At 41.1% G+C, this 16,811-nt stretch overlaps 1 protein-coding gene across 1 annotated transcript in view; it reads left to right on the top strand.

Moving 5' to 3' along the window:
- Positions 1 to 16,811, top strand: part of LOC126273015 (C-Maf-inducing protein-like) — an 879,384-nt gene that overhangs the window by 802,460 nt on the left and 60,113 nt on the right. The window contains exon 5 of the mRNA XM_049976389.1: positions 6,316 to 6,405. Coding sequence (XP_049832346.1) covers positions 6,316 to 6,405 — 90 coding nt within the window. The remainder of the gene's footprint in view (positions 1 to 6,315; positions 6,406 to 16,811) is intronic.

Below are 16,811 nucleotides of genomic sequence, written 5' to 3'. Positions count from 1 at the left end.
CTAATTTGCTGGGAAGTGGCGGTGCGGTCCCCTACGGCACTGCGTAGGATCCTACGGTCTTGGCGTGCATCCGTGCATCCGTGCGTCGCTGCGGTCCGGTCTCAGGTCGACGGGCACGTGCACCTTCCGCCGACCACTGGCGACAACATCGATGTACTGTGGAGACCTCACGCCCCACGTGTTGAGCAATTCGGCGGTACGTCCACCCGGCCTCCCGCATGCCCACTATACGCCCTCGCTCAAAGTCCGTCAGCTGCACATACGGTTCACGTCCACGCTGTCGCGGCATGCTACCAGTGTTAAAGACTGCGATGGAGCTCCGTATGCTACGGCAAACTGGCTGACACTGACGGCGGCGGTGCACAAATGCTGCGCAGCTAGCGCCATTCGACGGCCAACACCGCGGTTCCTGGTGTGTCCGCTGTGCCGTGCGTGTGATCATTGCTTGTACAGCCCTCTCGCAGTGTCCGGAGCAAGTATGGTGGGTCTGACACACCGGTGTCAATGTGTTCTTTTTTCCATTTCCAGGAGTGTATTAAGTGCCGTATCATACCGAAAACTACCAAAAATCGAGTGCATCTGAGCTGTGACACCTATCGCAAAGAAGGAGAATGCAATATCACTTGCCCTTAAAAGTTACGTAGCTAGTTTATTCCCGTTATCAGATGGATACTGTTAAAATGTCTGCGCAACATATATAAATAATCCTCGACACGTACGAAATGAATCCGTCTGTATTAGGGATGTAGTGACATTCTAAATATACAGGGCGCTATATGGACAAACACACGACGTCCCGAGATCACGTGACCAGGCCGGCAATGTATGTTGACAACACGAAATCTGTTCTGCGCATGTGAATGCTCACTCCAGAGATATTTGCTCTATGAGGGATAGGCGCGTATTACACAACGTGCACTAGAACCGAGAGGGCGCAGTGACGGTGAAAGATCAGGAGAGAAGTGCTCGAATTAAGAAGAAAGCAAGACAGAGACGCAGTCTTTTTTTTTTCTCCACTGTACTTTGAACAAGCAGTGTAAGAAAAACTCAGATTTAGGCGTGGGAAAATATCAGGCTCGTAGATCGATACCACCTTCACTGGCGTCTCACAGTTAACAACGCGAACATACGTTTCTGATAGATGCCGACAGTGGTCGCAAGGGGATTCGTCACGTGCAATGATGTGTGTCTGGTGAGCCACTCCTTCGGGTGCGAAAACTTGTGTGACACCTTGTGTTGACATGGAGAAGCACAAGTTCGTTTGCGTTTCTGTGGCGAAGGACACGCTGAAGCCGTTTTTTTAACTACCCGAGGGTAGCAGAATACACTTCAGAGATGATCGTTGTACCATGAGAGCGGACATCAAACAGAATAAACCATTCAGAATCCCAGTTGTCCGTCACTCTGACTTTACCGGCTGAGACCTCGGCTTTCAACTTTTTCTTCGGAGGAGAAGTGGTGTGGCACCACTCCATGGATTGCCGTTTGTTTCTGTTTCGAAGCGATGAACCCATGTTTCATCGCCTGTGACAGTGTTCCATAAAAAAAATTGTCACTATCAGCTTCGTAAAGCGCAAGCAATTCCGCCCAGAGGGTCTTTTGTTGCACTTTATGGTCTTCCGTTAGTAGGCGAAGAATCCAGTCGGAAATCCCATTTGAGTGCCCCTACTGGTGGAGGAGTGTGTGAGAACTGCTGTCGCGTCGCGGCACAGCCTCACTATACCAGAATGAAGTAAGTGCGAACTGAGTTAACGATAGTGGGTTAGTTATAAATTGCTGTCAACCTTTATCTCGGAGGGAGAGAATCTCCTTGGTTTGAAGCAAATAAGTTTTCTGAAAATAGGTTACAGAATTGCAGTAGGCAGAAAAGATTGGTTAGTTTCCATCAAGTTTATTCTCACATATACTTAGGTGAGGTGTTGGACCATAATCCCCTTAGTAAGGTTCAGTCTATTTCTTCGGACTTGCTTCTTCAAAGCTAATTGCCGATACATATAAGAAACAAGTACAAAGCAATCACTTTTTCTTGGTTAGCACTGAAATCTCTCAAAGTAATTGAGACAAAGACTGACAGCCTCTGTTCAACACTATTCCAATGAAACTCTAAAAATCCTACTTGATCTGCAGTTCCTGAGTGTCCACCAGAGTCTATCACCGTCTTCTCGTAGTTGAAGTCTTTATCAGCTGTATCGGCTGCTATGGACCTACTCGGCCCCACTGGCGTCTCACTGCGGAATCTCCAAACTGCCGGCACTGGCTCTGAATCAGCATCTGAATCTCTGCTTCTAGCTATTCCGCTTCCTGGCCTTTTATTTCGTTTCTCATGTACGTGGGTGCACACGAGTTAAATTGTTCCACACCACCCTTTCATTTCTAACTGATTGGATTGTACAAGAATGCCTATGGTTCCACACGACACTCTCGTTTCTAATTGGTCGGCTTACGCAAGAAAGCCTTCGGGTCCACACCACACTTTCGTTTCTAGCTACACACAACTTAATTTGGTTCCACAGGAGTCATGCTGTTTCCTCTGGCAGGAAGTCAAACACTAAGTTATTTGATCAACAAGCCATACTTGGCAGCCTCCGCCGCTTATCTTGTCTTTAAGTCCTGGTGGACTATTTCTTAATGTTGGCTGGGTCTTTACATATGGAGCCTGGACTCTTATTATGGTAACAAAAGCAAGGATAGAAATTTAAATTTTCGACAGTCACAACGCTACGATCAGAGACGTCCAGTTGAGCAGCGAGATAGTGATAAGTCGAGTACCTCGCTCCAACACTGCAGGAGTCACAGATGTTTGCGGCCCGCCAGCACATGGGAGAACGCAAAGTTTTGTGCGAGCTTGTTATAATGATGACAGGCATCTCACCCAACGACTCACCGTGCTTTTGTTCATCGCCAGGTCTCCGTAGACATTGTCCAAGTGCCTATGAATATCTGCGATGCTCTGGTTTTCTCCCAAAGAAGAAACTCAATGACAGCTCTCTGCTTGGAACGGCACCTACGCTAAGGACGCCGTTTTGAAGGTTACATATATCGCCGCCACCTATCGGAACTTCAGGAAACTATAAGGGCTGAAACCAGAATATTCCTCGATGCCCCGCAACAAATTCCGCATTTTTTTTTTCAGACGAAATTGGCCGAGAAAAAAAGTGTTGTATTACTTACTGAACGCCCCTCGTAAAGTTCCTAGACAAGAAATTTAAAAAAGTTGATGTTTGTTGATAACGTATAATTGGGCAACGGTCTTGCCGCAGTGGATACACCAGTTCCCGTGAGATCTCCGGAGTTAAGCGCTGTCGGACGTGGTCGGCACTTGGATGGATGACCATCCAGGCCGCCAAGTGCTGTTGCCATTTTTCAGGGTGCACTCAGCCTCGTGATGCCAATTGAGGAGCTACTCGACCGAATAGTAGCGGCTTCGGTCAAGGCTCTGAGCACTACTGGACTTAACATCTATGGTCATCAGTCCCCTAGAACTTAGAACTACTTAAACCTAACTAACCTAAGGACACTACACACATCCATGCCCGAGGCAGGATTCTAACCTGCGACCGTAGCAATCGTGCGGTTCCGGACTGAGCGCCTAGAGGCTTCGGTCAAAAATGCCATCATAACGACTGGAAGAGCGGTGTGCTGACCCCACGCCCCTCCTATCCACATCATCCCCTGAGGGTGACAGGGCGGTCGGATGGTCCCGGTAGGCCACTCGTAGCCTGAAGACGGAGTGATAACGTATAATAATGGCAGAGACGGAAAAGAATTTGCAAGGTCAGTTGACTAGAACTGACACTGTTTTGAAAAGAGGTTATGAGATTAATATCACTAAAAGTAACACAAAGGTGATGGAGTGTAGCGATTGAAATCTGGTAAAGCTGGGGGAATTACATCCGAAAAAGAGACATTAAACCCAGTAGATGACTTTTGTAATTTTGGTAGCAAAATAATCGACTACAGCAGAAATAGAGAAGATATAAAATGCATACTAGTAATAGCAAGGAAAGCTTTTTTTGGAAAAGAGAAATATGTTAAAATACAAATTCAAGTGTTAGGAAGTCTTTTTGTGAAAGTATTCGTTTGAATTGTAGTCTTATATGAAAGCAAAACATGGTCGATAAACAGTACAGACGTAAAAGAATGTAGAACTTTTTTTTTTAATATGGTGTTAATGGATAATGCTGAAGATACGATGAGTAGATGGAATAACCAATGAAGAGGAGCTGAGTCGATTAAGGGAACACAGAAATTTTTGGCACCACTTGGCTAAAAGAAGGGATTTGTTGATAGAGCACATCATGAAGTGTCATTGATTTGTGGATTTGGTAATACATGGAAGTGTGAATGGTAAAAATAGCAGAGGCACGCCAAGACTCGATAAGAGGGTGCAAGTAGATATTGCAGCAGTTGTTATGCGGGGACGGATAACGTTGCACAGAAAAAAAACTAGTGTGGGGAGTTCCATTAAACCAGTCTTTTGACTTGGGTCTTACAAGAGTATGCCTTCTACTTCCATGGTCGTCCATCCTAACACGAACACCTCGCTACACGTCAGAGTTAACCTCCGATACAGATAGACACGGAATGCTCTACTGTAAAGAAAGAGGACGAACAGTACCTAGGATTGACAGCTATCCTGTATTTCCCAAGAAATCCCATATTTCGGCTACTGTTTTTTTTTATCAGATACCTTGTTCCTTTTTATTTCGAATTAATTCCTTATTTTTATAACTTTTGCAATTGGAGTTAAAATAATTTATTTCGACCGATACACCACGGTTTTCCCTACAACCTCTGGTATTGTGGTGAACAAGTGAAACTGCAACAGCTTTTCCGTTAAGAGTGTTCTCCAGACCGGCGGCCCGGAAACTGGAGGAAGGACCATATTACGCTAATTCTTGTTTTAATATGACTAGCGATGAAGATGGGGTGGAATCACCCCTAAGTAAAATCAAAAACATTTGTATTTACCGTTCATTTTGGGAAGAAACACACACAGTAACTGGATTCGTCCTGTGTAAGCTAATTATTTAAAAGCCTTCTGTTCTTTCTACAAACGGGAATTTAGTTTGGCACATGGAGACAATCCCGAGTATTCTCAGCATGCAAAAATTGCAGGTGGGCCGTCATTTAACTTTTTAAACAACTATTTTATTTTGGTTGGTGCAATTTAAAATTATGTAAATATGAAATAAATATTTTACTATCATTTGCTTATACAAAAAAAGGAGAAGGACGTAAAAGAGCCTTCCAAGATTTGCATTGAAGAGAGTTAACTTTGGATTTTTATTTAGACTTTTTTGCCTTGTTGTTGCAGTTGTGTTACGTTGTTGTAAATTTTAGAGTTCTCTTATCTTAGTATCATGGAAACTTTCGAGGCAGCCAAGACTCTGATTAGTAAAACTGAGCAAATAATAAGTGACAGATATTTTGGTGGTGTCACAAATAAAGTTTTTAATGTGTTATCTTGTTTCAGAACCATAAAACGTATTAAGGATCATCTTTTGGAACTATTTGTGTCATTGGAAACATTTAGTTACGAATTTCAAGTTTGAAGATAAATTGCCAATGGCAGTAGAAACTTGGATGCCTCTTGTCTGAGGTTCCAAACTAAAATTTTAGCGTCTTCAAGAAGTAATGGTCTGAGTTCAGACAGATGATGTAGGCGATTGTTTTTATAGTGGGTTTTGTAATGCAAAGGATATTTTGAAGCAAGGTATAGGCATGGAAGGCAATGCAAGCAGAAGGCGTCTTAATGTTTTCTGTACGTTGAGAGCCAAAAATGTTCAGGTCTCCAATTCGGTAAAAGTAGCTGGTTTTGTAGTAATCATTCCTGGTTCAAATGCCAAGGCAGAAAGAATTATTTTATATAATGCCAAGAAATGCGCAACAAATGTGCATCTGAGTTTATAAAAGCATATCTGCAAGCAACGGTGAATTTTAATTGTAGAGAATTCTTTATATATGTAAAATCTAATGAATCTTTGCAAAAAGAAGTAAAGTCTGAAATAAATACATGCAATAATGTAAAATAGGACAAGTATACGCATTTTAAATATATTCCTACTCTTCTCTGTAGAAAACACTAGTTGAAATATTTATTTTGTAGGCCTGTTCCTTGATCAATTAGTAACAAGTAGGTAACGCTACCCTTACTCCAGTGCTTCACAATGTTCCGAGAGTAGCCATAGGTATGTGTTCAAACGTTCAGCATCTGTCGCATGATTGCGCACATAGTTGTGGGCATTTAATCTCGGTTACCAAGAAATAAATAGCAAGTAAAGAGAGTGAGCATAGCATTTGGTGTTGTTGCAGGCCCTGGTGGACTTCACGATCAACACTCCGCTACAGGACGAATGTGTCACCGGCGTGCCTATCGAAATCGCGTCCCGCCTCATCGAACAGGTAAGTCCAGCCCAGCACCATAGCAGTCCTCCTAGCTTCTCCGAAATAAGCCAGGGCAATTAGGGACCTACGTAGATTTAAGTGGTCCGTTGTAACTTGTTACTACTGTGCACGTACCATCGCATACGTGTGAAGCACATGTTTGTCGATAACTTTATAAAAGTTCGAAAAGTTCAGCAAGCACAGTAATTCTAAGACAGCTACCAAAACGCAGAATTTACGTATTACAGTGTGTGACACACCAGTAGAACACTCGACATTCGTTACAAAGAGCATATCAGCAATTTGGGACAAGCCACTCAACGTTTGCAAATCATTTAAGCGAAATAATTATGGGCCATCTATAAATGAGAGAGAGAGAGAGAGAGAGAGAGAGAGAGAGAGAGAGAGAGACGAAAATGATTAGCGTAAATAACGAAGTCCGCCTCCTAACTTTACAAGGAAACTGTCATATACATACAAAACAAATGCGGTAAAGAAACGACTGTTAAAAGACCTCGTGAATATCACAGGTCACTATTTAGAGTAATGGATAACGCAGTACACAAACACTCCAATTGGCAGTCATAAGTCATATTACTCTCCTTAACCTCTCACCCAAAAAGATCCAGTCAGCCATTTATCTCTTACTACCCATTTGCCATCAAAATGTACATTATACGCCTCATGACCATATCTGAAATTTTAATCCACGACCACTCACCTCTGTTCTGTGAACAGAGAAACATAGAAATAAAACTCTCGCACGCACGCATGCACACACACTCAGAGGGATAGAGAAACTTTAAACACACAAATATGTGACATACCAAACACCAAGAATAACGCGTTAACTTGTTTTTACTCTTAGAATGACAGTTATCTACCATGGATAAATAATATAAATCATAGCACTCGTATATACAAAGAATTTAGTGAAACACAGAAATTTTTACTTAAACATTTTCATAATACACAGGGAAACGGAAAATGTGTGACTTTTAACATGTCACCACATGAGTAAGCGACAATAGTATAGTTGTCAAGGAATGTGATACTTAACTGTGGTCTTGCATATTACGTAAAAATTTATAGGTGTATTGTTTTGAATTTGAAATCAATATCTGTAAAACAGTTGCAGTATGCAAAAGGCATTTTAACTCATACAAATTATGTAGTTGCTGGCGAAAATGGCCACTCCAAGACACATGATTGAGTATCTATCTGATTTACCTGTACTCCTGTAGTTCTAGTTGAAATACGTTCATCTCGGTCCAGTGTTGAAACCCAAGGTTCCAACTGCATACATTTTCTATTTAACACTTATTCACTTTATCGTACATCGTTTGCACAAAATTCATTACATAATCGTCTATAAGTAGGATGTCATAAAATCAGTTCAAACTATTTTTTGTTTACTTCGCTTCATGAGCTCTCACTTAGAGATTCTCACATTGAGTTCTACATAGAAACTACTTTAATAGATGTGCACCTGAAAGTGCTGGCGCCGAAACAAACAAAATGAATCAAAATTCTGACTAATATAATAGTAATTATTGTTACTTACAGAATTTCATCGTAGTTGTCGTTGGTTTTGATTAAAAACAATAAATTTTCCATTCGTAATACTCCTCTCTTTTATGTTTTATAGTTTCGATTATTTTTACGTAATTTCAATTCGGCTAACCTCATAACTTATTACCCAGAATTTAGTATAATAATTTCACATGTTCCGATCAAATGTTGCGTGTTACCAGAGATTAATACATAACGAAAATAACATGATTTACACTGCATTTCTTTACTGAATATTATTTCACAAACGAGGAAGTGTTCGTGTAAATTTCCTGCCAGAATAAGTTAAACTCATTAACGTATGGTGGAGTTATGCTTTAGGGCCGAAGGTTTGTATATAAGTCACAGTTCCACAGTTACGAATCTCCCGTTACGTCGTCATAACATCGACACCCTCTAGCGACTTATACGATCGGCTGCATCTCGATAATGTTCAGTATACTACCCGGCACACTTATTTACGAGTATCTTACATCATTTAGCACATTATTCGGGTTCATCTCTATGGTTACGACGTCCAGCCACATTTAAGTGACAGGAAATCACGATAAAGAGGCTAACGACATACAGACTTGGAGCTAGGTAAAATGGATAAGGATAATAAAATGAATCGCCCGTAGTCTTTATAGTACCATCTTGTCATTTCCCTCAAGTGGTGAAGTGAAGTGCGGAAACCTAAAGAACGTTGGCAAGACGATGGTACAAAACTGGGCTGCTTAACAGCGCCATCTTGCCCTTTGTGAGTCTCCTGGTGAGGTCAAATAAGTGTTGGTGTCAACTGTTCTGTTTCCGCTAAGGAATCGTTCGAAAATGAAATTCATACACAGAAAAATTACACTAGACAGTAAAATTGTTAACAAAAAGGTAGGTCAAAGATGCTACAAATGGCGATAAAATTTATAAGGCACAGTTTTCCGACGTCAGACTCGCGTAGCTGGAACAAGAATTGGTAAAAAGAGTCAAATATCTATCACCTCTCGAAGATTCAGCTTCCTCGTAGCTTCCAGTAGCTTGGTTAAATAAAGATTAATAATCGTCGTCGGTTGATACTTTTACTGTAACTATTATTTCCATCTTTTTCTATACCATATATTATTGTCATTTTTAAACAGTTAAGTGTGAAACATTTAAAAAATTTTCGCAAACGTTTAAACATTTATTTCAGAGACAGAATTTATTTTTAGCACGCATTACAAAGGAAACGTAAAAAATCGTTTAATGTTATACAGAATTATCCCAAATGAGTTGAAATATCCCCGCTGTTTGCCCAGAATTTGAAGTTAACCGGTGAAAGGCTGACTGCCGAATGCAATGAAAAGTAACGTTAAATGTATTCATTTTACAACTTCGCAAACTGCTGGCGAAACGAATGTAAAAATCTAACCTGCTAGTACACCACTTGTACCATTACTAAGATCTCATTTTAACTACGGAACACGTTACTCATGATTTACTAGATAACACTTAGAATTTGCCGAAACGGTTGCACTCAGCCAACATTTAAAAATATTTGTGTTTTTATTTTTAATAACAAAGTTTCAACAACTATCAACAGTTATTTTTCGATTTTGTTTGCATTCAGTAATAAAATTTGTTAAGTTATTTTTCAGAGGTTCATTTTCGAAATCGTTCGTGAAGTGATGCAAAAAGTCTATGTTGTTTGACATTTTCTGATCACATCACGTTTCGCAATTGTCTGTGGGATAACAATTCGTACACCCATAACACATGCGTTTCTGAAACATTAATGAATAGCATAAAGTCCACATTTAGGTTCCCGGAAAATCCTGATCTACTAATTAAGTTTTTTCATGGCAAAATTCAAAACCCAATTAAGTAGCTGGAGTCTCCTATCTCAAAACGTTGCCCCAAGACACCATTTTTAACACTGCCGGCTGAAAAATTGCAATATGATGCTGTAATTGTGTTTAGTGATAGAGATGTAGGAAGAGGGAAACTGTTACAGCTTTTGGGCTTTTAGAGCTGATGCACTCACTGCACCTGTTATTGTTGAAATTTACCACCATCGTGTGCCTAGAATTGAAATGTCTATTCAGGACCCACCAAAGAAACAGGAGAAAGGAGATAAGTTACGGGACAAGTTTTGACGACAAATAAAATGCTGAATACAGTCTTGGAGCATCCTGAGAAGGTGTAAGTGAATAAAATATAACTTTAATCATTAAATTCATTTTGCTGAAACTACATTTTGTGACAACTATGTATCTCTTTCTCATGACATCTGTGATATAATACCTTGATATTTGGCCCATAAATTTCTCACAGTGCAACAAATAAATACACAGAGCTAAATTTTCAGATGTTTTGTTTAACCTATATGGATTCCTACTAAAAAGACGTAAAATATTCTAAAATCTTTTTATGAAATATTTCCAAAATTTGTTACGTTCAACTATTTATATGGATATAGATATAACATAGGTCAACTTTGGCAGTGACTGGTTTAATAGGTTATGAGGAGAAAGAATGTTAATAAAAATTAATTAAAGTTGATAATTCTGTAATGATTTCTAAATTTGAATAAATATTTTGAAAACTTGATTTAAAGTTGCAGCATACTATTACTAACCACCACATAACATTTTATTTACTCATCTTTAGTATCTTGGGCGCACTGTTACATAATATGAGAGTATGAGTCTTACGCACGTTCATCTTTAAGCAGCGATACAAATTTCTGAACGGTAACTCTATCGTCAAAGTGCAGAGATTCTTCATCGTGCATGGTGATACAGTCGCACTGGGATTCTTATGCAGTGCTCATGATGAAATTGTTCTACCCCTTTCAGCTTTCAAACAAACATTTGGTCTCATGAACATTGTATCTAAGTTTGTTGTGAGGACATGAACGTCCTAAAAATCAATCAATATAGTGCAGATCAATCATAGTTTCGCTCTGAAATACGTAAAACTACAATTGAAAGATAAATAAATAAATGAAGTAATTAAATTTAAAGAAATTTTTATTAATAAGAGGCATATACTCGACTGCCTATATTTGGAAATAATGGCCTGTATGGTTTCGGAGAAAAAGTTAATATTGAACTTTAAATTTTAATCAGCAATTTATTAAACTTCTTATATGACAATTTATAAAAATGGAGTTTTAGCCAGCTTAAGGGTAATTGTGACCACTGAACAATGGGGGTGTTCGAAGTTGTGACTGAAAAGTTCTGCTGAACAACAAAGGCGTTACATTTTCCGTGTCATAGTTGCGCCATGTAAAAAGCAATGTTTCAGAAGTAGCATTATTGATATTGCACTCAGCAAATATCTTAAGCGGTTAGAAAAAATGCTTGAGATCCAGGATCAGCATTCCAAAAGACTTGGAGATGCGTGCAGAATCTCAGTCGAGTGAACGAGTGTTCCCTTTGACCCAGCTGCCCCTATACACGTTGTCGGCCCTTCGGCTCAGTGTCATTATGCTGGCCATAGTTGAGACTACACAGAGACGCCGACGCGACTTGAATAGCGGCACAGATTGCGTTATCCGCCTGAGAGAGCTTCAATCGTGCGATAAACGCTATACAGTTAACGTGTGCATTGACGGCACAATTTGCCAATTCAAGCGCTTCCGTAGCGCCTGCTAGGCGAGTGTCCCGCAAGACAGCAGCAGCACAGCGGTTACGCGGCCCTACGCTCGACGGTAAGAGTAACTGCCAACACAGCGTGAAATGCAACGGCTGAACTCAGCTATCCGTTCAAGGTTGTTGTTGTACTGTCAGTGTTGTCAGACATTATACATTGAAGAGCCAAAGAAAGTGGTACACCTGTCTAATATCGAGTAGGGCCCCCGCGAGCACGCAGAATTGTCGCAACATAACGTGGCATGGACGAGACTAATGTCTGAAGTAGTGACGGAGGGAACTTACACCATGAATTCTGCAGCACGAGGGAGTGACGATCTCTTCTGACAGCACGTTGCAAGCCATCCCAGATATGCTCAACGATGTTCATGTCTGGGGAGTTTGGTGGCCACCGGAAGTGTTTAAACTCTGGAGACTGTTCCTGGAGGCACTTGTAGCGATTCTTGGCGTGTGGAGTGTCGAATTGTTCTGCTGGAATTGCCAAAGTCCGTCGGAAATCACAATGGACATGAATGGATGCAGGTGATAAGACAGGATCTTAAGTACGTGTGACCTGTCAGAGTCGTATCTAGGCGTATCAGGAGTCCCAAATCACTCCAACTGCACAAGCTTGAACAGTCCACTGCTGAGATGCTGGGTCCATGGACTCATGAGATTGTCTCCACACTTGTGCACGTCCATCCTCTCGATACAATTTGAAACAAGACTCGTCCGACCAGGCAACATGTTTGGTTGGTGGTGGTTAGTGTTTAACGTGCCGTCGACAACGATTTCATTAGAGACGCAGCGCAAGCTCGGGTGAGGGAAGGATTGGGAAAGAAATCGGCCGTGCCCTTTCAAAGGAACCATCCCAGCATTTGCCTGAAACGATTTAGGGAAATCACGGAAAACCTAAATCAGGATGGCTGGAGACGGGATTGAACCGTCGTCCTCCCGAATGCGAGTCCAGTGTGCTAACCACTGCGCCACCTCGTTCGGTAGGCAACATGTTTCCAATCATCAACAGTCCAATGTCGGTGTTGACGGCGCCCTGAATTACAGTACGTGAAAGACGAAGTTAAATAAGAAACCGGACAAGTGTGAGTGCAAATAGCACTCTAAGCGTTCCGTACAAGCTGAATTACGAATGTAGATATTACTAATAATTTCGTATGGCTCAATGGCTTTGTGCAAATCTTTCTATTGGAGGCTGCTTTGGCGACTTGCGTGTTCCTAACCAACCCCATGTATCTAACATGGAAAGGGGACCTACATTTTAACGCAGGATTCGAATCGCGAGTTGTTTAGGGCGACTCACCACACCGCAGAGAACTGACAGCTAAGTCGAAACGAAGACTGAAAGATTCGGATTCAGGCCTACTCAATCCCGCGACCTCTCTTTTTCCAGGTTCACGCTTTATCGCCAGACCTCCAGGCTGGACATGCTCATCTATAGATTTTGATGAATGGGTTTGCGAATAGTAACCTTTTGATTGCACTGATTATGAAGCTTACATTTTTTACACCACCAAGGGACAGAAGACCTAAACATTTGACATAAATTACAACTTGATAGCCGGCCACGGTGGCCGAGCGGTTCTAGGCGCTGCAGTCCGGAACCGTGCGACTGCTTCGGTCGCAGGTTCGAATCCTGCCTCGGGCATGGATGTGTGTGATGTCCTTAGGGTAGTTAGGTTTAAGTAGTTCTGAGTTCTAGGGGACTGATGACCTCAGATGTTAAGTGCCATAGTGCTCAGAGCCATTTGAACCATTTTGAACAACTTGATACCTCTCCCTGTCCATGAGAGAAAGGGATATGCGAAGACGACTGTGTCTTTTGACTGCACTGATTTAGAAGCTTAAATTTCTTACACCGCCAAGGTATCATAGACCATAGTATTTGACGCAAATTTGAACGTCATCTCGCGTTCCTGGGAAAAAGGAGTCGTTACGGGCAGGTGGACAAGGCAATTAACGACAAAAAAGTCATTTTATGTGACATAATCACAAATTAACGATTTTCAAATTTTTGTCCTGTACTTGCAGAGTAAAATCTTCTTTTGTGCCAAATTTTATGATTCTAGGTCAATGCGAAGTGATTTTCCATGTATCAAAATCTTTGACACATAAGGCCGTATCTTTTGATTGTAAGCTTAAATTTTGTCCCACACCAGGGCAGAGTAGATTTTAGTATGTGACATAAATTTCAAGGTGATGCCTCTACCCGTTCCATACCTTAACAGTCTGACAAAAAGACATACAGACAGACAGAGAACAGATAACATCAACTGATGTACGGTACCCTAAAAACGGCTGTCGCCAGAAAAAATAATTGTTTTATCAGGGCGAACCTAAAAGGAGGAAATCGACACCATTTAAAACAGCGCAATTGGACGCTTATTTAGGGGCTGGTGTGTGGTGTTCGGTTTCTCTTTACACACCAACAACCAAGGCAAAGGAAAAGAGCCTGAAATTACAAGTCTCGTAATATATTTTTCTATTCCTATATGTTCTTCACTTGATCGAAGGAGACCGTTAAAACGTGAAATTACAACGCAACTGATAAGGGGAAGGCCTCAGACACGGCCAATCGATTCGGCTCAAAATTGGCAGCTCGTATGTACAACGTAAAACGAATGAATGTAAGTTATTTTGGGTCAACACCCCCGCGTTTTTTAGAAATCACCCCTAAGTGTTATGACGACCAATCGACTCAAAATTGGAGGGATCGATAGATAATTGTAAATAGAGCATTTTTCATCACAAGGTATGGTGTCCGAAAACGCATACTTTTCGAGAAATCGAGGCAAGAAACTTTTACAACTGCCGCTTCTGTACCCACATGGTAAACGCTTTTCGCAGGCGGCACCGATAGCGCAAAGGCGAAGGTAACTGACTGGGAATGGGAGAACCTGGGTTAAAATCTCGAAGAAACCTAGCGGATGTTATTACGTGTTTTCGTTTGTATTTTTCCATATCGCAATTGATAGGGATAAGAGCGTCGATAAGATAAGTAAATAAACTAGGAATGATAATAATAAGGTAGGAAAACTAATTTCCCAAACGCCGTGAGTTAGTACTCAAACTTTTAAGCCTTGTCACATGAAAACAACTCCGACTAAAAGTGCTACGAATTCCGCACGAGGGATTACTGAAAGCCAACCGCGCGACGCTTGTTTACAGATGAGGTACGGGATAGAATGCACGCTGGGAGAGTTATGTTGTTCCGGTTGCCTCTTCGTCATACCATAGTTGTGAGCCTGGAAGACTGACGGTGTCCAGCACGAGCCTTATAGAAGCCAAACGGAAAGAGTTGTTTTCCGTCAGCGCGGGATTAGCCGAGCCGCCTTGGGCGCTGCAGTCATGGACTGTGTGGCTGATGCCGGCGGATGTTCGAGTTCTCCCTCGAGCATGGGTTTGTCCTTAGGATAATTTAGGTTAAGTAGTGTGTAAGCTTAGGGACTGATAACCTTAGCAGTTAAGTCCCATAGGATTTCACACACATTTGAACACTTTTGTTTTCCGTCATTAGGCTGCCGCGAACCTCGTGGATACATGTAGTGATTTTTCCATCGTTAATGCGCCGAATGAAATACGTTTTGTGAATGAATACAGTGTTCTTCCATAAGTAACATATGACAAGTACTGTATGTAGTTTGTAGTAATTAGCTGGTCTGTTTATGCCGTACTAACGAGTTATTGTTTGTTGCGTCATACCTTCAGGTGCATAATCTGAATAATGGAGGATGTACACCCTTCAACTAGCGCTGTAATATATATTATTATTATAATTATTATTATATTATTAATAATATTATATTATATATATATAATATATATTATATTATATTATATATTATATATTATAATATATATTATTATTAATATATATTATTACCCTGTCACAGAAGATGGCAAGCGAGAAGTTACCGACGCTGTGTTTTGATTTGTAAAAGTGTTGCAAGACAGATGCATTATCAATGCACTACCGAAAGCAGGCAGATTTGTTCCTTTCAGATCTATAGGAGAGGCTATCGTCGAGCGATTTTTGAAGCAGACGAACGAAATGAGTTTTGTTGATACTGAAGTGCTATACCATAAAGATGAAGCAGAAGGTGATTCAGTGGAAGATATTCCGACTAGTGAATCACAAAATGGTCATAACACTTTAGAAATCACCACGTCACTGGGAATATGTGCTTCATCTGTTCTCGATGAGTATTACCAACCGGTTACTAAACGATTGAACTACGGCGCTATACCCCTTGAAGTAAAAGTACAGGCGGTAGCGCTAGCCAGGAATCATCCAAACTGGAACTTAGAAATACTGCAAAAGAATGGAGCAATAACACCCCTGAAAAGGAAGAAGGACTTGAAATTATGGGAAAGTGATATAGTTAAAGGAGGGACAAGATACGACAAATACCAGGTGATAAATAAATATACATACGACCAATTTGTCGAATCGCGTTGTCGTAACGAGAATGTAACAACGAGAATACTTCAGGAGTGGGCTGCAGGTGCAGGGCTTAATACACGGCCAATAAGAATTTTACGTTTGCAGCATCATTATCTTGGGCAAAAAATTTCAAATCGGTGTATAAAATTCGTCAACGGCACATCACTAAATACGTCTCTCAGAAGGAGGTACAAAATATAAAAAATATACAAAAAGTGGCGGCTCTTTTCAGCGCGCAAACGGCGTCACTTATGACCGGTTTTAATGGTGATTACGTAATCAACACCGATCAAACAGGATGCAAGTATCGGGTGAACATTCGAAGAACGTTATCGCATAAGGGAGAAAATCGAACCCTTGTCTCAGCTGGTAGTAAAAACAAACTAACGCCTTCGTACACGGCGCAATATGCCATCACAGCCTCTGGAAAAGTGTTGCCTAAGGTTTTCCTGTGTTTACAAGAAACGAATGTAACATTTGGTCCTCGGGTTATAGAAGAGGGCCGACCGGAGTGGCCGTGCGGTCCTAGGCGCTACAGTCTGGAACCGAGCGACCGCTACGATCGCAGGTTCGAATCCTGCCTCGGGCACGGATGTGTGTGATGTCCTTAGGTTAGTTAGGTTTAATTAGTTCTAAGTTCTAGGCGACTGATGATCTCAAAAGTTAAGTCGCATAGTGCTCAGAGCCATTTGAACCATTTTTATACAAGAGGTCAATCGTTTAACCGACTCGTTGAAAAATGTTTACATTACCTGCTTCAAATCCGGTGAACTGACGAATGCGATTTACAGAACATTTATTGAGAA

The sequence above is a fragment of the Schistocerca gregaria genome, chromosome 5, assembly GCF_023897955.1.
Source record: "Schistocerca gregaria isolate iqSchGreg1 chromosome 5, iqSchGreg1.2, whole genome shotgun sequence".
Taxonomy (NCBI): Eukaryota; Metazoa; Arthropoda; class Insecta; order Orthoptera; family Acrididae; genus Schistocerca; species Schistocerca gregaria.
This window is presented reverse-complemented; position numbering and strand designations above follow the sequence as displayed.